Raw genomic sequence first — 21,953 nt, 5'->3', positions numbered from 1 at the left:
GAGATCTATGAGCAACTACAACAGTGCAAAGGCAAATATACTCAAATTCTGGTCTCTGCTACAGGAGTGACTAAGGAGTAAATTCACTGCAGATAAAGACACAAACATGTAGTCACATGTTCATAAGGACAAGCACTCTAAGAGCCTATGCAGCCTAATGATGACATCAGGAAGTACAAAGACTACAAGGTCAAGCCACTAGCAATTTGAGGCATGGTGGGCAAAATCATCTCATAGAAATCATGCACTGTCTTAACTGTGGGTGAAGAAAGATTTGGGTAAGACAACTCCATCTCACATTTCTTCTGCAACAAGGCTTCCACAGAAGTCAGTGAGAACCCTGGATACAAACAGGATATCTAACTAGATCCTTAATGTATAACTAAAAATTAAACATTTTATTTATTCTGAAGAACAAAGCAAAATGACTCACAATTGTTTTGGGTATCCCCAAAGTGCATTCCTTACTTTAAAAGTGTTAGCCAAAAAGGGATTGGAGAAAACCTGTCCATGCAGTGGTGCCTGGCCATCAATGAGTAACTCCTTCCCATGCTTGTTTCCAAGTGACTGGAGAATATGAGCATCACGTTTCCAGTGATAGGCAGTAATCTCTGCCACAGGGAAACCTCTTTCAGCCAGTTCAATAGCAGGCTGTAGCAGCTGTCCGATAGAGAGCTAAGAAAGAAGATCAGGAAAGGATTGCAATATTATTTTTGAATTACTGAAATTACAATACATTCCCATACAGCAAAATTTTACGTGAGCTTGACTTACACAACACACTTCCCCTAGAGGCAAATAATTTGTATACAACCAGATCCATGGAGGTACTTGCATGACTTCTGGGGTTTTCTTAGGAAATAAGCCCACACTCTCCAAATCCCAAACATTCAGCACATGAGCACAGTAACAGCATACATTAACATTGCACTTTGCCTGAAAAACATACTTGCAATACTGTCTTTAATGTTATAAATCAGAACAGTTTTATAGATTCTGACTATTATTTTACCTATGCAATGAGTACTTATGACAAAGCTAACGAACCTATGCCTGCTCAGGGAAACTATTTTTCCAGCCTTATCTTCTTGCTGACAATACTGAGTGCAACATTATTGGAAGCTCCATCTTGACTACTCAAAGCACCCACCAGACTTTCCTGCTAGAATCAAATGGTATCAAAATCATCAACTGCAACAGCATGTGGTAGTACAAAATGGTGTCAATTACGTTAAGTAACTTGTTAGCCTGTTGTCTGAAACACTACCAAGCACTAAACCCCACATACATAGCATTCTTTTTAAAATTCATTTAAATATATACCATCAAGTTTGCAGACAAAAATGTGGAAGCTACCATTTTTTTCTGAAGTTAAAAGAACTCAAGACAGCCTCAAACCACAAGCTCAAATCTCCCCACCTAGTCTGGATCCTGAGCTATTTTTGTAATGGGTCAAAACTTCAAAGGATGAACAAGAGCCAAAAGCTGGATGAATAATGTTTGCACTCAAGTCCCTCTGTCATTAATATTGTCCTTCTGTGGGTTAAAAGTACATTAAAAGAAAGATGCTGGATTAAATATCTTAATATTTTATAACATTTTAGTAAAACCCTAGCTTTATTAAAAAAATCATAATCCCACTCGCAGCATATTTGTTTATACTGGGAATTTATAAGAACTTGAAGGTGTATTGGGCATTTTCATTTAGCTTCACCTTTTTACTTCCGTACAGAGAAACGGCATCACACCAGCCAGCTGCTGCACCAGGCACTGTGATATTATGGGCATGAAGTGGAGGAAGAGGATTTGCTTCATCAAACCCTTGTTCTTTCAAGAGCTCAATAGTCAGTGCCCTTGGAGACCTGCCACTGCAAAGCAATCAGAAGCACATATATAACACGACAAAGGAAACAGGCTGCTGGTCATATGCCAAAAGAGCATAAATATTGGTCCAAGTACTGCATGACAGTGGTTCCGATGCCTTCATTTCTATCATGTGATATGTGAAATCCTGATCCTTCATGTTGCTGCTGGAATATTTAGTGTTTCCATCCTCTCTCATCTCCCACTAACAAAATGGGAACATAAAGGGCACCTGGACGAATATTCTTTTCAGATCCCCAAGGTCCTGTCAAGCTAAAAATCCAACTGGCTGCTTCCTTTTTAACTTCTTCATTTTTGCTATCAGAGGAGCTCAATGTGGAAGAAAATACTCTTCTCTCTTCAGTCATGAAAATCTCTCTTTTGAACAGAATTCAAATAGAAGGAAGTTAAACAAACAACTAAAGAGGAAATGAGGTGTAAATATGGACTCTAACCCCTTTCTTAACAAACATGTCCCCAGTGAAATCAGCATGGGAGATGAACTAGCCAGCTCAAAACATGTTTGTTGTTATGAGGATGATAAATATAAGGCATTAAACATCCAAGCCTCACAGCAAATTGATTAAAATGCACTCAGTAAATGATAACTATTCTGGCTGTCAATCAAAAGCTGTACAGAATCTCCTCTAAGTACAGGAGACAGCCTAGAAGATGAGATCCATGGCAATTCTTAAATTCAAACAAATTGAAAACCATACTAGTCTCTGGAATTTGATCCACAAAGTAAATAGGAATGATCTATTGCCAATTACACAAAAAGTAGTTCTCCCGTCTTTCTCCAATCTGCCTCCCTCTACAATCTACAGTTTATGATCCATAAGGAGAACTGCTCTCTTTTCAGATAGATGATCTGGAAGTATAACTGAACCTATTTCATTCAGGTATTCCAGGTATCAATAACGTAACAGCTCAGGATGAACATCTTTTTCACCCTAGGAATCTTTTCCTGCAAACCAGGGTTCTTTACTTTTCTCTGAGACACATGAACCATTTGCACATAAGGGATTTTAGAGCAAGGATGTCTGTAAGGCAGACACACCCCTTATAGCAGATGGGTTGGGAGGAGCAACAGAGCTACACGGCCACAATTATACCATTTCAGCAGAGCACACGAACAATCAGCTGGACAACACAAAAGGAGGATCCGAAGCCAAGAAGCAGGGATGTAACTGGAGAAACACTCACTTCAAGACTGATGCACAGCCCCACATCTCCTTACTACCACAGAAGCCCATATGGTATTGAAGAGCTAGCATACTGGGAATGCTGTTTGTCAGCAACACAAACAAGCAGCAGAAATTTAAGAGCTAGTTCTCCCTTGCCTCCTCCCCTCCCCCCGCCCTTCACCAAGTCTAGAAAGAAAGATCTGAAAGACAGTTATTCTGGGCCAGAGTAAAAGCAAAACAACTCTATTTAAACTTGCAGCATTATTCCTGCTTTCACTTGGAGCCATTTAGGCCATAAATTGTTCCTAGGTACAGTGAGTTAATGAATTCACAGGAGCACTTTCCTCTCAATTGCACTGGTATTTAGCACAGGAGAGGATTGCCCAGGCTTTATCTTTGGAACTTACCTTCCGTTAAGACCATGCACGCGCTTTGTGTTTGCATCATAGTAAAGACAGAAGCAATCTCCACCTACGCCAGTGCTGACAGGTTCAGTGACATTGAGGGCAGCAGCTACAGCCACAGCAGCGTCTACTGCATTCCCACCATTCTTTAAAGTATCTGCAATAGAGATGTCTATCAAAACCTGAGCAGTCTGAAAGTCCCCTGGAAAGGTGGGGGGGTGGGAAACCTGTCCAACCAGTACGTGATCAGGTAATAAGGGTTTGAGCGGTTCCAGATGCAAAGAAGGAACTTCCAGGTTCAGAGACAGAAGTTGTGAAAACTTCTTAGTTTAAAGATGTTTGTTCTTGTGGAAGATACAAAAGTATGAGAATCTTAGTATGTAAGGAGAAACAAAGATAGAAAAAAACCCTGCTGGAAACAACAATACAAACATTAAAATCTGCCTCCACTGAACCTGGTGGCAATTCGTGCTACGTACTTCAACGTGTAACCAAGATTTCACTCAAGCAACAGTAATTTCAATTTCTCATGTTTTCAGGGCTTTGCAGAACTGGCACAAATGTCATTTATAACTGAAATTTTCTTGTGAAACATCAGCTGCACTGTCTGCCAGAAAAAGAAATTACAAGCAGACCAAAGCATGAAAACCACTGTGCTTAAAGGCAGAATACATATGGAGGCACACTGCATATTGTTGCATTCTTCAGAAATGCACTGTGTCACAACGAACACTACAAGGCTCTGAAGACATATGGTTAGTGAGCAACAGGTATGTTTATTCCAAGAAAGAAGAGGAAGTTTACACAAAATCAATAGCAGTGATAGCATCCAATGAAGCTTCCCCTACAAGGCAGGAAAACCAGTTTATTCACTAGAAGAATAAAATTAGAAACATGAGGCAAATTTATCTATTTCTCAAGCTTAAAGAAAACGACATGGTTTTCACTGGCTACTTCTTGCTCAAATATCTAATTCTGTAATGTCAAGAGGAAGAAGAAAATCTAAATTATACTCAACAAGAGAATGAAGATGTGAGACAGACAGTTGTGCACTCAAGGTGGCAGGAAGAATTTGTAACTGTAGACAGTCACAAGGTTGTGGAAATAATTCTGATTTTTATCTGTGCGTTTTGACAAAAATTAGAGCAAAACTAGAAAATACATACACATACACACAGAAATAATTAACAGGCAATCCTAAATGAACCAGTTCCTTTTTTCTCCTCTTTTGGAAATTACCTCAGGTGGGATTTTTAGATATCAGTACTAATTATTAATTGTATTTCAGCGCTATTTATATGGCCCACAGTAGGATTGACACTCCTTTGTTTTCTCTTTCAGGGATTGTGGTTTACAAAAAAAGGATTTTGAGTAATATGTAACAAAACATATTTTCTGCAAAGGAACTCCAAAAATAAATCTTACAAGACTAAACAAATATAACAATAATAAAAAGAGGCATTACTTACTTAAAGTAATGGAAATCTGAGAAGCATCAGAGATTTCTTAGTGGCCACACACCTAGCTGGTACAGGCTGACAGTTACCTAATGGCCCCATTGTTAAAGAAAGTCTTGAGGAGAATGAAGGACTGGTTTTATTAAAACCGTAACAGATGTTCCATGTAGAAAAGGAAGCCTGAAGGCATTTGTGGGAGAAGCTGGTGAACGGGCAATGGAGGAGGTGCGATCTTTGGTAAAATGGAAAGTAACACAACATGATTAAAAAACAGTAAGACAGCAAAGAAGTATAAAGCTGAGTTACAGCAAAACTGTAAAAGTCCAATTTGTATGTAAAATAAATTTCTGTACCATTTTTCATCAATCGTAGCTAAATCGAGACTTTTGATGCCACTTAAAACTGTCAGCACAGGAAACAAAGCCAGGCTTCTTTCGGTTCTAATATATCTCCCTGCCCACTTCTCTTAACAAATACCTTTCATTGGCATGCTTTGCTTTTCTATATTCACAATGATATTAATGTGCAACTTAAAATACCACCTGTGCCAAGCTACATCTGGCACAAGTTCTTATCTGAACAGAAATGTCAAGAACAGAACAAAGGTCAAAAAAGATACTAGGGAAGCTGTGTACGTTACTAGTCTGTCCTCAGAGATGAGTGGGATGTCCAGCAGCTGGGGGTGTTATAGGAAAAGACTGTGAAAGGGAAGCCCACAATACCTGGTTTTCTCTTATACATTTTTCCCCTGTCTGCTTTCACGTGCCTCACCACACAGCTAGCCCTGAGATTTGATGGAGAAGTCTGTGGAGAGAAAAGGGAATGAATTTCTCCTGTGTCAAAGCTGTGGATAGCTGTGTGATGGCTTCTACGTGGCACATACACAGTCCCACTAATGAAGCCCTGCTCTTTTAGCATTTACCCCATATGCATTCCATATCCACACATTTCATAGCAAAGGAGTGGCTGGTTTGAATCGCTAGCAAGGAGGAATGGAGTCTGTCCCCTCTGTACATCTGTTTACTTATGTGCATCACACTGGTATCAGAGCTGGGAGGGACACATTTCTTAGCTCATTTTTTTGGTTCTCTCTCCAAAGAAAGGAAACTTGTTCCAGAGTCAACCAGTCCGTCTCCATTCCTCAATGGAATGACGCAACACAAAAGGAAACATAACACAGTGTTAATGTGCGCCTCTTAAACAAGGTAACTTTCCAGGGCTGTTTTATGCAGGAAGTTTCTTCTGTATTTTCTTGTTTAAGATCAATATGTGACCATATAAACAAAGACACACATACACACAAATTTACATGCAGCAGCAGAGACTTTACCAGGCTTGGTTTCAATTATGCTACTGTAAGTCCAATCCTACCAGTAAATTCATTGCAAAATTCTCCCTGGCTTAACTGAAAGAAGGATCAGAACTTCTAACAAAAGTTTATGAAAATCCAGATATCCAAACTGTATTTAAGATAGGGAAGCAGCTATAAAAATCACAAAAGCATGAACTCATTACCTTGGGTCATAACCATCTAACGAGTTCAGTCATTGATTCAAGAACTGACCAAGACACAGCTGTCTACAATTAAAAATGAATAAATACATCAAAAGTACATGTTAAGTCACATTCACCTATTTGAGCTAAGTCAAAATAGGATTACCAAGACCAATATTTGTAGCAAGCGTCTGACTTGATGCAACACAGCCATGAGTACAAACCACAGGGGACCTTCGGGAAAAGAACTTGAGCTGAGATGCCATTTCCAAGCCAAGGGAATAATGCTGTGATCCAAGAGTGAAGAATCTGAAAGAGAAAGACATATCAAAAACAGTGGAGAGAGAGTGTACACTTGTTGGCAGCAGATGTGTGACTAATGACTACCAACGTCAACTCCAGGCCTGGCTTCTTCTACTTTAATGCTTTCTGCAGAAATGTCACCTAAAGCATTTCTCAGACCAGTCCACCTGCATCCAGGCCAGTGGAACTCGAACTGGAACTCTAGAAATGACTCAGTCAAGTATTGTGTTAATCATGTTTTGTCACCTGGAAAACAGCTAAAGATCAGTGACAAATTTAATCTTTATTCAAATTACTCCTTTTATTTTTATTTTATTTTTTTTTTTGCAAATAATGCCTCAGCCATAGCCTTGCTCCTGTAGCTCTGCCACCTCAAGGCATGCATTGCTCTGGCTGAACACACCTGCAGCCCCGCATGGACTCTGGCCATCGGTACAATGCGCCAGGAGCCACCCAGGCACTGGCCACCCCCACTGGTGAGGCCACAGGCAGCTGCAAACAGGGTGTGCGTGTGCGTGGCAGCTGCAAACAGCAGAATTTTACATGTCCTGTATTTGCATTAGGAACAGGAACGAGGGGCTCAGAATGCCTTTTGTCAAGGGCAGATAAGATTCTTAGACCAGAAGCATTCTCATGCCTCTGCAAAGAATCTCCTATGGATGGATATGGTTTTTCTCAGTTTGAATGCCTCCAGGGCCACTTTAGATATGCTGATGTGCTCACTCAGATTAAGTATTTAGGGTAATTTCTGGCAGCCTCATTGATGAATTCATTCAGAAATGTTTGCATTGCTAACAGCAAGAAATTAAGTGCAAGATAGTCAGACAAAAGGAGAGAAAATCCCCCTCTCAGTTGCACAGTTTAAAAATAATGCATGGTCAGGTTCCAGGTGGTCGGCACAGTCAAAAAAAACTATAACCTATTCCAAATCTGCAATATTAATATAAGAGAAAAAGAAATATATGCTGCTTTTGAGCAGATCAGCATTAAACTAAATCACACCAGCATACGATACTGGAGAGTTCACCAGCAAAACCATTAGTAAGAAATCTGTGACAACAAAATAAAGGAACTTTTTGTTGTAATAGAACTGATGGTATCCCAGGTGGCTAACCCAGGTACTGAAAAAAGCATGGTTAACCAGTGTATGCTGCATCCAGGATAATTTACTCTACATTTCAGGTTACCTTATCTATGCTACTTCTCATTCTCTTTCAGGATCACAGCTTCTGGTTCCTGAAATTGCTTGTTTAGAGATACTAGCTACCATGCCTTGTGCAGGTTTAGATATAGCCACAAGTAGCCATATTCATGTATATCCTTTATATCTAGGATCTATCAAATTCTCTCAGTCTCCATGTAGTTTGCAGATCATTGCCTGTCTGTGCTTTAAGGAGCCAGGCAAAGAATAGATACAGTATCATCATTACTTATATCTTCCTGAAAATACCAAAACTTTGAGTGACCTTTCTTTTCTATTATTTTTCCATAGCAAAATATGTAATTTCACCTTTTTCTGCACAGCATGAACTCTGTAAGACTTAGGAGGTGAGGAAAGGAAAAAAACTTTTGCGACACCCTCTCATAGCGTGTCAGAAAGGAGAGCCTTCCATGGTGACTCCACAATTGACAGAGAAACGTTGAACACATCAAATTGCACGACACAAAATTCAAAGACTGACTCACTCCAGTTCCCAGCCCTCAGAGTCTCCACAATGAGTGTTCAAGGACAAGCAGTTGTGACTAATGCCTGACTCTGGGTTCACTGGTCCTATTCCCAGAGAGACTGCCAGGGTTGAAAAGAACATGGGCTACGACAGAAGGGAGGAACCTCTTCCAAGAAGTGTAGTGTGCATGTCTACCCCCTTCCCTGGAAAAGGCTTGGGTTAGTTGCAGTTCTGTGTTTCAGCTCACTCAAGATGCCATTTCACCTTAACCCATTCCTGCTGACAAGTAAACGTAACTAAACCCTCACAGAATCACAGAATCACTGGGGTTGGAAGGGACCTCTGGAGATCATCTAGTCCAACCCCCCTGCTCAAGCAGGGTCACCTAGAGCACATTGCACAGGATTGCATCCAGGCGCGTTTTGAATATCTCCAGAGAAGGAGACTTCACCACCTCTCGGGGCAACCTGTTCCAGTGCTCTGTCACTTAAAGGTTGGCTGCAGTTTAAAAACAAAAAGGCCATGCATAAGTGAGAATTTAGATGAACAGAGGAGTCTGGCTAGCCTTCTGTGGTGTTGACAAAGTGGGTGAGTGGAGCAAGAGCAGAAATGGCAGGTCTGCAAGGTCAGTAACTCCAGCTCATCAGCTTGGGATCCTGGCAAGCGCTTGGCAGAAACATCTGCCTTTGAGCCACTTGTAGTAAACTGGGATGAGAAGGTCCTGGATGTGATAAAATTTAAACCTTTTCTCCTTACTACAAGCCAAAATTCACAACTGCAAGAAAGCCACATTCTAGACTTAAAAAGTAAGATTTATGTTCCATCCACAGTAAGTATTTCCCCTATACCCATGACTGAGTCCACTGTACTGTGCCATAAATGGGAGCCAAATGGGAGCCAAATTTTAGATGCTCTCTACCCACTGGGAAAGTCATGAAAGTCATGACATAGCGGTTGAAATATGGAAGCGAACAGCTTTGCCACAGAGGCAATAGAAGGCTGCAGAAAGTCAGGAAAACTGCCTACTTAGGCAGGTCCTTGTCAGGAAAATTGGCCTAATCCTGACATCCTGCTGTGCCACGTGTTGAATAAGCTGTCTGTCAGTCAGGACTTCTTTGCTTGTTTTCCTGTCTGCTTTTTTACTGTGTAATAACCATCTTCCTTGGAATAGGATGTTAAATTAATGAGCATGCACCTTTCAAAATGCTGTCCCCAGTAGTCATGCACATGTTGGTTTTATGCACACTGGACCAGATGCTCCTCTCCTTTAGGGGCCAGACTAACAATCAGTGGCAATACCTCCAATAGTTTCTGTTATGTGAGGAAGAGGACAGACATATCCCAGCTTTCCCAATGTGACACTGGAAGAAGCAGCATGCAGCTGGCAGCAGGAAGTTCCTAGAAACTGACAGAGCCAATTGCTCTGGCAGTGCAGAGTGGGAGGTAGAGGGCTATGTTTTCCAACCGCATACCAAGCAGCTGACATGATTCACTGCCTTCCCTATCTCAAGCAAAATGGCTAAGAGAGGAATCCGAATGACAAAACATGAAAAACAAATACAACACAACTCCCAGAAACAGTACAATGAATCATCAACAACAGACATCCTAAAACCGCCCATGCTGATAGCACTGAGTGCACTGGGCTTGATAGGGATCTGAGTCCGCTGGGAACAACCAGTATTGCTATCCAGCGTGTTCTGCTCCATCTGCTCTTCACTCCAAGAACCTGTGGACTTCATTCACGCTGTATTATGTGCAAGCTTGAGAAGCCACTCAAAATTTGTCTTACCAAATATCTGAATAAGACTTTCTAGAAAGTAAGTTAGCACAATTTCCTCAGAAATCATGAGTCCTCTGAGCACTACAGACATCAGCGTTTGCTCCAGTGTAAGAGTGGTCCTCACAAGGGAATCATCTTCTGTTCTCCTGAATACACATAAGAATGCATGTGATTATTTTGGCAGTGGTGACTGACACTTCTTGCTATGCTTTAGTGAATGGGATTAATTTAATATGATGTGAAAAATTCTCCCTTTCAAGCAAAAATTTTATGTGTAATCCTAAAATGTGGCATATACCAGAGTTTCAAAATACGATTCATAGAAGATACATTCAGGTCTTGATTTATCTTCATCATGCAATTCAATGTTTTGATGAACAGGGTTATTAAAAATTAGAGCGTTTCTTATTTAGTCTTTCCTGGAAACAGTCTCACAGCATGTAGCACAGCTTTCAGAGATCACAGAGTAAATATGAAGTCAACCTTTCAATCCCAAATATGGAAAAACACATACTGTGGCACAGTCTAATAGAAAACGTCTGTAGCCTTCTGAGCTCCAGCAAGTCTTCTTCACAGACTAGTCTGCCAGAGAAAAGGTCAACTAATGGTGCAGCAAGAGCAAAAACAGTTTCTAGCTTCATCACATGGACCTGTAATAGTCTTAGGGGAAGGGAAGTTATTTAAGTAAGTTCTTAGCTTCCTGGAGCTGTTAGAATTCCTAGTGCCAGAGGTACAGAGCTGATGTGAATCACGCCATGTATTCAGTCATAACAAAATAAGTATTTTTTGAAGTGGTGTCTTGTATAAGCAACATTCATATGGTAAGCACCTGCACCACGGAACAAATTGTGAGCCAGGTGCCCTTCTACCTTACTAACTGGTCTGCTAACCTGATTTTACAGTATTAAATAGATTGTTCAAAACTGTAGTTTAGAGTTTCCTTTTGTTGTTATTAACATTTTACACTACTGAGAGAGGAGTGATGAGTGCAGAAGGTGCTACTGTGATCTCCTCCTTCAATATTCCTCATAATTCTTACAGCGTTTCATTCATCCAGGATTTAAAGGTATGATGTATTAATTGTATATCACTTAAGATGATAGAGCTTCCTTACAAAGCAGTGGAAAAAAGTAAAAAGAAAAACAGCAGAGGCTATCACAGCATAATGCATGGGATGAAAGCTGGGTTTCATTAGGACATTTTTGCATAATTTCTTACTTATTAGAATATAACATGGATTTCCTGGTAACTTCACTATTAGTTGTTTGCATGTAATTCCTATCTCCATATCTCTGTCTCTGCTACATCTGTATTACACTGTGCTGTATAAAGTTCCCAAGCTACTGTTAAACAGACTAACTTGTTCCATCCTTTTTTCTACAAGCATAAAACCAATAATGATATCCTGTTACACTAGTCTCCTTCTTTCCAAATGTACTTCAATCAAAGAACTTTTCCAGATTTATGGATGTATATCTTTATCAGACTAATCTCTATATCAGCTGGTTTACCTAGTATTACAATTACAGAGCCATCTAATGATGTGTAAAAGGACTGTGGACTGTGAATACGTAATTATACTACAATTAACTTATCAGCTAGCTAATATCAAAAAAACCCACAACCCACCAACCCAATCTTTATGCTCTAATATGTATGTATCTAACATAAAGATGCCTTTTCTAAGACCTTTGATTCAGGCTCTTGTTAAAGGCAGAATGCTGAATGAGAACTGAACTGATCCAAATGACACATTTTATACACCTGCTAACACTGTTCCACACACAGTCTTTCACAGAATTCACCTGAAAAATTCCACATAATGCCATCAAGTTACTTGTTAATCATAGCATCCACGCAGCTAAATGAATGAAAAAATGTTCACCTCTCATTGTCTAAGGTGACTCACAAATGGCGTTGTATTGTCTTCATCCCACAGTCCAGAAGATAGTTAGCTACCACAGAGCTCAAGAAAGAAACAGACACTGCTAGAAATAAAATCAGGATATATTTCTTTTTGAGTCAGGTCTTTCACTCCAAAGTGCAATGTTAGTGTACAAAGTCAATGAGCAGGCAGACCATGAAGCAAGAGGAAATGCTGCCTAGAAGAGTAAATGAATTTCTATATATTTGAAAAAAAAAAAAAAATCTGTAAGTTTTTAAGATGTTAGGTCTGGCTGTCCACTTTGATAAAGCTACTTTGTATCTTTCAGTTTCTGCAAAGAAAGCATAAAGTTGACGGGACCAGGCTCTGGTTCCAGATGCATTTCTTCAGCATCAGTGATGGCTCAAGATGTCCCTGTCCTTGTTCTGCCTTCTTCATTGTACCAGCACAGTTGTCTGTGTGGCTTGTGATGACTCAGATGAAGGAACTGGTCTAGTCAAACAGTCAGTTGATTTTTTTTTTCAGCTGCATCGTTTCTATGAGGACTGTGGCTGCTTAAACCAATTTATTCAACATTGCTATTTAACATGAAAGTATAGCTCTGGACAGTTCAAGACAGCTTTGGACAGTTCAAGATTCTGTACCTAATGGGATTTTAGGGTTGTAAAAGGCATAGTTTTAGATATTTCTGGGCTGCCTGTCTTTGAAAATTCACTACATGGATCAAGAAAAAGCCACAAACATCTCAAAGAAAAAAGCTTGTTTCAAGTTTGAATGAAAAACCCCTGAGCTTTATCCTCTGAACAAAGTGGAAACTGGTGCTCATCTCAAAATCCATGGAATTCTCATGGTCCACACAAAAAACACAGTGGAATAGCATCTATTACTGTTTGCCACACATGAAGACTGGCATGAAAATTATTGTAACACAAGTTTTACAGCACAACACACCAAGTCTAAGTATGAAAGAGAAGGTTATCCAGTATCTGTTAGAAGGCTGCAGAGCCTGCTTTAACAGAGATGCTCATTTGAATAAACATTCACATCTACTCATTTCATGTATACACTGTCTCAAATCCACTTTGTAGCTTGTTTTTGACTTTTTTTCTTATGACAAAGATTTACTAATCTGCGACCAGCTTTTTTCCCCCCAGATACGCTCCTGCTTTCGCAAATATATTTACAGGAATGTAACAGGAGATATGGGAGCTGACTTAAAAATTGCTGGAGTAAAGAAGAGTCTTTAGATTTACTTCTGTTGCTTAGATGCAGTCTGCAACTTGGCCTAAAGACTCAGCTAGGGAAACAGAAGCTTTGTTGAACATAGCCAACTCATTCTATTTAGACTGGGTCTCATGTAAAACCTGTGTTAGATTACCTGCAGACTGGCTTTACTGTAATGGGTTCTGCATCCTACAGACATTTTATGCCTCTCTAACTGGAAATGCTCCTAAAATGCGTATGGTGTTAGCATCTGCAAAGACATGATTATGGGCATATAAGATGCAGAAGCACTATTACTCTGATCTTCCAACTTGTTATGCATGAACACCCTCAGCAAACGTTGCATGCTAAGACAATGAGGCTCTCTTTCAGCTCTGAAATCTGCTTGCCACATGTAGCGTAATTTTAAGTGTATATTTTGCTTAAGTGCAGATGAAATACTGGGCTTTATGGGAACACATCATCCTTAGGGAACACAAAATGACAACACATAAGGAGGAATTCCACTGAAACTTTTTTGAACTTTCTCCTTTTTTCAGACATACCAGATGGAAAGCACTGCCTCCATAATAATCCATTATATATTGGAAATCTGTAAGTTATTTGAGTGTTTCAAAACAAGAAATTGTTAGTTTAACCTTCCCAAATAAAAGAAAATTCACTAGAACTTCTGTATTGCATATGGCTGTCATTAACATATGCCGATTCATTATATATTTCCATTTCAGTCTCTACAAAGAAGTATTTTGCGGTGTGAAGACTGACAGTGTACTGTAAAAATGATGATCCAGAACTAAGAAGGATATTTACCCATGACCTGAACCCAGATAACGAGTGTCTCGTTCACATTAGTAGAATATTAACAGAGGTTATTCGTTGTCATGGTAAAATGAGAGGCTGAACTGAATGTAATTTCATTTATGGAGGTTCAGAAATTTGACATCATGGCAGTGAGAGCTTATAAACAGCCAGCGTACTGTGTTACTGATAGAATGCTCCCTTCAGAGACGGTGCTGCAGTCCACAGGCTCAGTTCCTCTAAAGGCATAGCAGAAGTTGGATTTTGTAAAATACACCGAGAAGCTCCTTTCTAAAACACTGCCGAGAACCTCAGAGAGATTTTTTCCTTTGTCTTTAATTGTGCTTGCAATTTCTTTAAAAAAGCATGTGCACTGGAGATTGTGCTAAGTGCTTGGGGATCACTCTTATCCCCCTGGCTGTGTTATGCACCCTCGCTAACATTTTGCTGTTCTTCCCTGGAGGAAAAGTAGTTGACAAAAATGAACACATTACAGATGAGGTTTGGTACTTCGGAGGGATCGTGGGATCTGGTTTATTGGTGAGTATACAAATTCAGTTATTCCTACCGTTTTCCCCCATCCAAACCCAGACTTTGCATTATTGCTTTGTTCTCAGCACCTCAAATGTAGGTTCCAACACTGCAAATACTTCTTTAAACAATAAATAAGTTATAAGTTATCCAACAGATTTGCTCTAAGTAATTTAATTTAGTGATAAGAAAAAAAAGACATAGAACAATTGTATTTAAAAGCAAATGTAACTTGAAGTCACCCCAATTCAAATTATATTTCTGTTACTGGTAGATGATCTTTCCTGCCTTGGTATTTCTGGGCCTTAAGAATAACGATTGCTGTGGATGCTGCGGTAATGAGAGCTGTGGAAAGAGGTTTGCGGTAAGTGAAAGGAATTGTGGAAAAAAAATAAAAGCTAAATTGTTACCAATAATCTTGTACTCACAATCATTGCAAGACTGGACATGCTGTCCAGAGTATAAGACAAAAAGCCCTGCCATTTGTTTGAGTGCTGGGAAGTAGAAATAGCAGGGTGTCAAAATTGTACCTTTGATGTTGTGCTACAGGTACCATAACTGTACTGCCGTTTTGCATTTTGCTATCACAATATATTTGCAATAGATGCAACTAAAACAAATTTCTAAAAAACCTCTGCTTTGTTTTGCCCTGTGTAATAGTTCTCTCTAATCTTTTTTGTCAGCAGTTTTAGTATTATTTTGACAGTTGCACAAGCTCTATTACATTACCAGCTCACTGCACATCCACGCAATGGGCTGCGAGTATCTTCTTAGGTTCATAGAAAATTCAGTTTGGAAGGGACTTCAGGAGATCATCTAGACCAACCTCCTGCTTAAGGAGGACCACCTGTGAGGTCAGACCAGGTTCAACTTTGAAGTTATAGCCTCCTTTTACACAAGTGGAAGGTTTCAAATGGATACCTTCAGACACTAGTAAACATTTCAAACATTTTTGTTTAAAAGTGAGACAAATAATAAATAAATCTCTACTAGGAAAGTCTGTCCTTTAGTTGAGATGCATTCTGTTTGGCACAAGTGGATCTTTTACAAAGGAGCAGATTTTCAATTAAAAACAAAAAAGAACAATGGAAAAAGCATCATGACTGTGAGATTAACTGTCTCTCCAAGAGGCCTTCCCCAAGTCCTCTGCTCTGTCTATGATGCTGTCTTCCCGCGATCCCAAAAGAGCAGGTGCAGTGGGGGTTTTTTTGTTTTTTTTTTTTGGGGGGGGGCTGGGGGGAGGAATGCAGTTTACAAGGGAGAAGCAGACATTAAAATAACAAATATATTAAAAGAATATATTAAAAGGCAGAGAAGGGGAAGCAAGTTTCTATATATGCTGGGGGGGGGGGGTTTCCAAAAAAGATAGAGAGACTACTGCATATTTCACCTAGTTACCACAATTGCTTTAAACTAGCACATGATAGCTGCTGTTTTTCTTTCACGTTGTACTGTTTGTAACATCTTTCCAAGACTTTTCTACACTGAAAAATCCCTCTGCTGTTCCACACCATTCCATGGGGAGGGAGAGATCCAGCTTCTAAATATCTCTTATAATGTACTCAGAGAGAACATGGAGCCAACACCTTTAACACTTTGAAGGCTTTTGGACTGACAACAAATAAGAGTCTGAAATTTAGAAGCCACATATTTCTCTTCACAACATCTTATTAACAAATTTCTGTTAGGAGTGACCTTAGATTAGATTAGATTAGCTTTGAAGACCACATACCAGCACCTACCAAACTATTAATGTTTTGCTGCCAGGCTTTCACTCACAGCTCTGCAATTCAGCTGAACTTGGAACGTGTTTATGTGAACAGGGTGACCAGCTATGAGTGCTTTCTGTCTCTACTCACACTGGCCAGACATGAGCCAGCTGCAGGCTAAAAGCTATAGCATATGTAAGCATGGCGCTGTCCCTAACGTAACGTGTATTCTGTGTGCAGTATCTTGTTGATGATCCATGCTAGTGCTGTAGCTCACTGAGAGACAAGGAACATCAACACAGTCACACCACCATATTAAGAGAGTCCTGGTGGATCTGGCTTATTTCTGGTCAGCTGAGAGCATGTGGTGGACAGCATCCCTCTGTGATGATGCAGCCTTAACAGTACGACCAAGAACTGAATTTGTTCCTGTATGCTAACAGGAACACCATTATTATGATGTCCACTACATTAACATAAACTTGAAGTTAGCCATGTGACTAACATAAAAAAATGCATTTCAACACTCAGGTAACAGTCTTGGTGATGAAGTCTGAATAAAAGCTGATAGACCTGATAGTGTGTGTGGTTTTATTATCCACCTATATCACTTTGATCTAATAAAAGACATCACCTCTACCTACAAACTATTACGGCTTAACCAAGCGCTTCAAAATTCAAGTAGGGCATTAGTTTTTGCATGATTTACTTACATATTTGCATATACAAAAAATGCTTAAGGGAAAGCCAGGAAAAGAAAAAAATCCTTCTGTTAATTCTAATTGCACTACTAGAGCTGATGAGGACAAGTACAGATGAGAATATAAAGAAGAGTATACTAATATGAATGACACTTGAAGGGGAGACTCAGGAAGGCACAATATAATCAATTGGTCCAACTATGACCAAGATGCCAAAACTAACATGTAAAGGTGCTGTTGATTTTTTTTAATGCCACAAGTGCTTCAGGACTTCAGTCTTCCTTATAATCTCTTGTGAAAGACAGCAACTCCAGTGAAACAGGGTACCTTGAACAACAGAAGATGTTTGTTGACTAAATACTGTTTAAATAAGAGTGCCATCTACTGTGTCAGCACCAAGTCCTTTAGTCTTGAGGCAAATGGTACTCATATCTCTTAAAGCCTCTAAATATCAGTGCAGACATGCATTATATATTAAGTTGCAGTTACACAATAAATGTTTTTTAGCTGTTCAGGAGTTGACTGAGCTGAGCTTACAGAATGTGCATTCACATTAATAGGGCACATTTCACCATTTGAATGAGAACAAAAATAACTTTATTTTTCTCTCTGTCAGATGTTTTCTTCTATAATATTTGCTGCAGTTGGAGTTCTAGGAGCTGGATACTGCTTTGCTTTGTCAGCAGTAGCCCTAAACAAAGGCCCTAAATGTGAAATTGGGCAACAGTGGGTCTATCCTTTCCAGAACGGGTAAGGCAAGACAATCAGAAAAAAAAAAAAGTTATACACGCTTTAAGTTTGTGATATGATTAAACTTCCAAATCTGTTGTGTAAAAATGGGAATTACAGTATTTGTCACCAAAACACAGCTGCTCTTAGGAGAACCAGCAAGGCACAGCCATACTAAGTAAGATTCAAGAGCAAGGGTGTAAGTAATAACACGTCCAGTTGAAATTACTGGGTTTCAAAAGAGCCAATAAAAAGAAATGCACAGAGTTCTAGTTTATTCTTAGGATTATAAGCAGTTATACAGGGCTAAATTCCAGCTAAATGGCTAGTAGTGACATCCTATATTAAGATTTGATGGTCTTCAGAGAACTAGTATTTATGTTATTTTATATTGGTTATGGGATTTGGAAGTTGTCTGTTCATCACACTCTGCAACTAAAACGCGTTTGCTCTCATGCACACGTATCACTTCCAGAGAGGTGGTGTGAAGGACAACAATCCCTAACAATCCAGTTGCTGAGAGCTATAATTTTGTATGCTACACATTATTTGTTTGTGGGCCAGTGAGGGCTGAAAAACAACTGCTTTAGTCTAAATCTGGGAGTCTTTGTAAAGACATGCTCTATTTCAACCATAATCTTTGGCTGCAGTCAAGGAATCACTTGATGAAAACACAGGAAACAAAGTAGCATTGAGAAAGTCCAGAGGAAATATACTCAATGGTTGAGCAGTTACCATTTAAATTAAAATATGAAGGTAAAAATTAAGAAAAATACTTTTGCATCATTTTGCTGTTCTTTAGATGAGGCATATAGAACAGCAAAGGTTGTTCTTTTCTGTTCATTGGGCCAGACGTGACTGGTTTTGTAGCATTTTATGATTTGCTAGAAAAACTGAAGTTCTTGTGTCATACTGTTTTGCTATCTCCTTTGTTGTTTTACTTGCAATGTAATACAGTAAATTGAAGACAAATATTTAAGTCATTGCTTCCTTGTTCACAACCACATTTTGATGCACTGGATTACATGCCCCAATTCGAGATCACAGTTTTAACACACATAACTAATTAATAATGTAATCAAATAGAAGTCCTGGGTTTCTGCCATGGAGGAATTATAGGAGGTGCCATATTCCCAAGGAAGGCCTTTGATACATGTATGTGTTCTAGGTGTATTTAATGTACCACTGGATGTCAGCACTGCTCCATTCAACAGCATAACTAAAATGACATTAATCAGTAGGAAACTCTATTTTAGACAAAAGACATTAGTAGGGACAAATATCAGTTTGGCAAATACCTGGCTATGATCTTATTTCATAGTTTCTTCTTCACAAAATACCAGGAAGTATTCGACTGTATTTAAAACATAGAGACTCATCTTTGCTCCTCTCCCATGACTTATCTTTTGAAACCAATTACTTCAATTGATCTAGAAACTAAAAACAAATAATGTACTAAGTATTGATTGTGGTATAATTATTTTGTACAGTACTAAAGCTAACAGAACTTCAGTCATGTCAGATTACAACAGTCACAAGTAGCTAGCCATACCAGACCACCTTTCTTTGCAAGCTAACACCGCTTCCTTCATAACTGTTTTGTTTTTCCCCTCACACACAGGGATTATTTAAGTAACCACACAATCTGGGACAAGTGTAAATCACCTGAAAATATAGTTCCGTGGAACTTGACCCTCTTCTCCTTGCTGCTAGTCATGAGTGGGATCCAAGCAGTGCTCTGTGGCATTCAGGTTGTGAATGGACTCCTTGGAACAATCTGTGGGGACTGCAAATGTTGTGGATGCTGTGGGGTGAGCAATTATGTTTTTCTTTTATCATTTTGTGTACTGATGCATCTGATTAGCTGACAGTCTGAAAAAGTAAACCAGACTTCCTTCAGGACTATGGTCATGTTTTCTAGATTAAGCACAGTAAGGTTAAAACCTTGCAGTATTACCACATGCTGAAAACATGATCTCAGTCCTTCCACATACTTACGGGGTTTATCTGACAGCTTCCTGCAGCCTCTGGAAAATAATAAAATCCTTTGACAGTCACAGAAACAGCAAGTGATAAATTACCTCTGTGCTTTTATTTTTCCAGGGAGACGGAGCTGTCTAAAGAATACGAATATTACAGAAAACTCTTCTTATCTTGGGAAGCTCCCTTTTGAAACAGTTCTGTAAAGCACCCCTCATGCATTGTCTCCGGCTAAGAAGATCAGGATGAAGGGCACTCCCTCCGCTAAAGTTATGAAGCTCTGACTTCCCTTCTAGCCTTCCTGCAACCCCTCATTATGGAATAAAATAAGTGCTATTCAACTCTCACATTCATATTTATTTTTGTAAAACAGCTTCCATTTAGAAAAGACAGTATTCTCAGGCAAAATATACATTTTCCCTCCTGAATTAACTTTGACTGGGAATCACCGAAAGCTGCTGATACAAGCTCAGTTGTAGTGCAATTATATCTACTTTCTTTTGAGGTTTATCAAATGGAAATACCACCTGTAAGTGTAAATTTTTATGAGTACATGTTTATGTATATGGAAAAGTGAGGACTTCTCTCTTCCAGACCAGCTATGATTAAAATGCTCTTTATAAAGAAACTCTTTGTTACAAAAGTTGTTCATGATTCTCATGGTGAGGTCTCTTTTCTCAACTGTGTCTGACACTTGGGTATGTTCAACAGCACTGCTGTGCAGGGAAGTATGTGATCAAAATAACAGGCTGAAGAGCAGGGTGCTGTGGAACCCTGGTCTGCAGCATTATGAATCAACCTGGACACCATGACACCCTGCCTCATATCAGGAATTCAGTCAGAAAGGCCAAAACACAGCCATTTCTTGGCATGATGGGGCTCTGGCTTATTTCGGCATTTCATTTCACTGACCTTTAATCTATCTCCCTCCAGTCACTCTCACAGGAGGGAATGTGAAGAACACAGTATGGCTGTAAGAGACGAAAGTTAAGGAAAGCTTGTAGAGACACTTCCCCAGAGCACTTTCCCAGCCTACAACTCTTTGTGGTCCAGGGACTTCCTGAGCCAAAGGTTCCGTTTTTGTATTTAACTGTTTTTGATGGATTTCTTCTCCATGACGCTGTCCAGTTTTTTCTTGCATCACAATATCCCTTCCACAGTCTAACTTCACATTGTGTTAAGAACCTCCTTTTTTCTGACCCTGTCATCCACTGCTTTCATTCAATGCCTCCTCTTTCTTGCATTACAAGAATTAGTACACAGCCAGTCCTACCCTCTCTCCCCAGGATACCTAATTTTATAGGTTCTCTCATACCTCCTCTCAGTTTTCTCTTTTCTAATTTGAAGAGGATTAGTGTATGTACCCATTCCTCACACAGAAACTATTCCACCTTTCTTTTCTTTCTCTGAAGTTTTTTCAGCTTTCCCCACTATATTCTGAGATGGGCAGGACAGAGCTTCACAGTGTTGCAGATACAGGCACGCTGCTCTAGCCATTTATTCTAACAGCACAAGAGAAAGTTTATTAGCTACAAAGACAGGGAAGAACCACAGCTTGACTGGTCACAGCTGTCAATCCCACAGGTCTTGTCTTCTTAGAGAGCAAGCAGATTTCTCATACAGACCATCATCTTCAAATACTGGCTCTAAACAAAAGGCAAATGAAGCCTCCTATCTAGAAAATCCAATAAACTTTCATATTTCTGATATGATATGAATTTTGGTACTTGCGGAAAGGAGAGTGACATACCCTATTTAAATCCAGCTATGTCACAAGAAAGCACAATTAAAACATCAACATATCTGTCTATTTATATGCTGAAATACATTCTACAAGATACCTGTAATTCTTGTCCCGAATCTCTCAGGTTCTGAAACTGCCCACTCCATAAAATTTAACGATGCTTAGATTATGCAGGGAAATAGTCACAGTAAGAAGTAGGATGAGTCCAACAAGTCTGTTTCTACTTGTGACTTAAAAGGCCATTTGACCCCTTGATATCTGTTCATGGCACTAAGCTACCAACTGTGCTTCCTCGTCTAACAAAGGTGACATGGTAACTTAGAACCACCGAAAACCAGGGCTGGGAGGGATCTCTCTATGCCAAGCAGTGCCAAGAGCATTTAAATGATTTCTGAAAGACATTTGTCTAACTTGTTCTTAAAAATCTCCAAGTACAAAAATCCAGCATCTTCCTTAAGCAATTTTGACAGTGCTTAACGACTGTTACAGTTAGA

At 39.4% G+C, this 21,953-nt stretch overlaps 2 protein-coding genes across 2 annotated transcripts in view; one reads left to right on the top strand and one right to left on the bottom strand.

The window, feature by feature from the left end:
• LOC112965803 (glutathione hydrolase-like YwrD proenzyme) overlaps window positions 1–10,117 on the bottom strand; it is a 28,543-nt gene extending 18,426 nt beyond the window's left edge. The window contains exons 1-5 of the mRNA XM_026065174.1: window positions 9,960–10,117; window positions 6,572–6,714; window positions 3,458–3,611; window positions 1,715–1,868; window positions 469–675 (exon numbers count right to left, since the gene is read on the bottom strand). Of these exons, the coding sequence (XP_025920959.1) occupies window positions 469–675; window positions 1,715–1,868; window positions 3,458–3,611; window positions 6,572–6,714; window positions 9,960–10,117 (816 nt within the window). The remainder of the gene's footprint in view (window positions 1–468; window positions 676–1,714; window positions 1,869–3,457; window positions 3,612–6,571; window positions 6,715–9,959) is intronic.
• Window positions 10,118–14,286: 4,169 nt separating this feature from the next.
• TM4SF4 (transmembrane 4 L six family member 4) lies at window positions 14,287–19,856 on the top strand. Its single transcript, XM_026065173.1, has 5 exons — window positions 14,287–14,605; window positions 14,871–14,960; window positions 17,623–17,756; window positions 19,357–19,546; window positions 19,839–19,856. The coding sequence occupies exons 1-5, from the start codon at window positions 14,432–14,434 to the stop codon at window positions 19,854–19,856; spliced, it is 606 nt and encodes a 201-aa protein (XP_025920958.1). The 5' UTR covers window positions 14,287–14,431.
• Window positions 19,857–21,953: the final 2,097 nt, after the last annotated feature.

Source organism: Apteryx rowi, unplaced genomic scaffold (genome assembly GCF_003343035.1).
Source record: "Apteryx rowi isolate R43461 unplaced genomic scaffold, aptRow1 scaffold_224, whole genome shotgun sequence".
NCBI lineage: Eukaryota > Metazoa > Chordata > Aves > Apterygiformes > Apterygidae > Apteryx > Apteryx rowi.
This window is presented reverse-complemented; position numbering and strand designations above follow the sequence as displayed.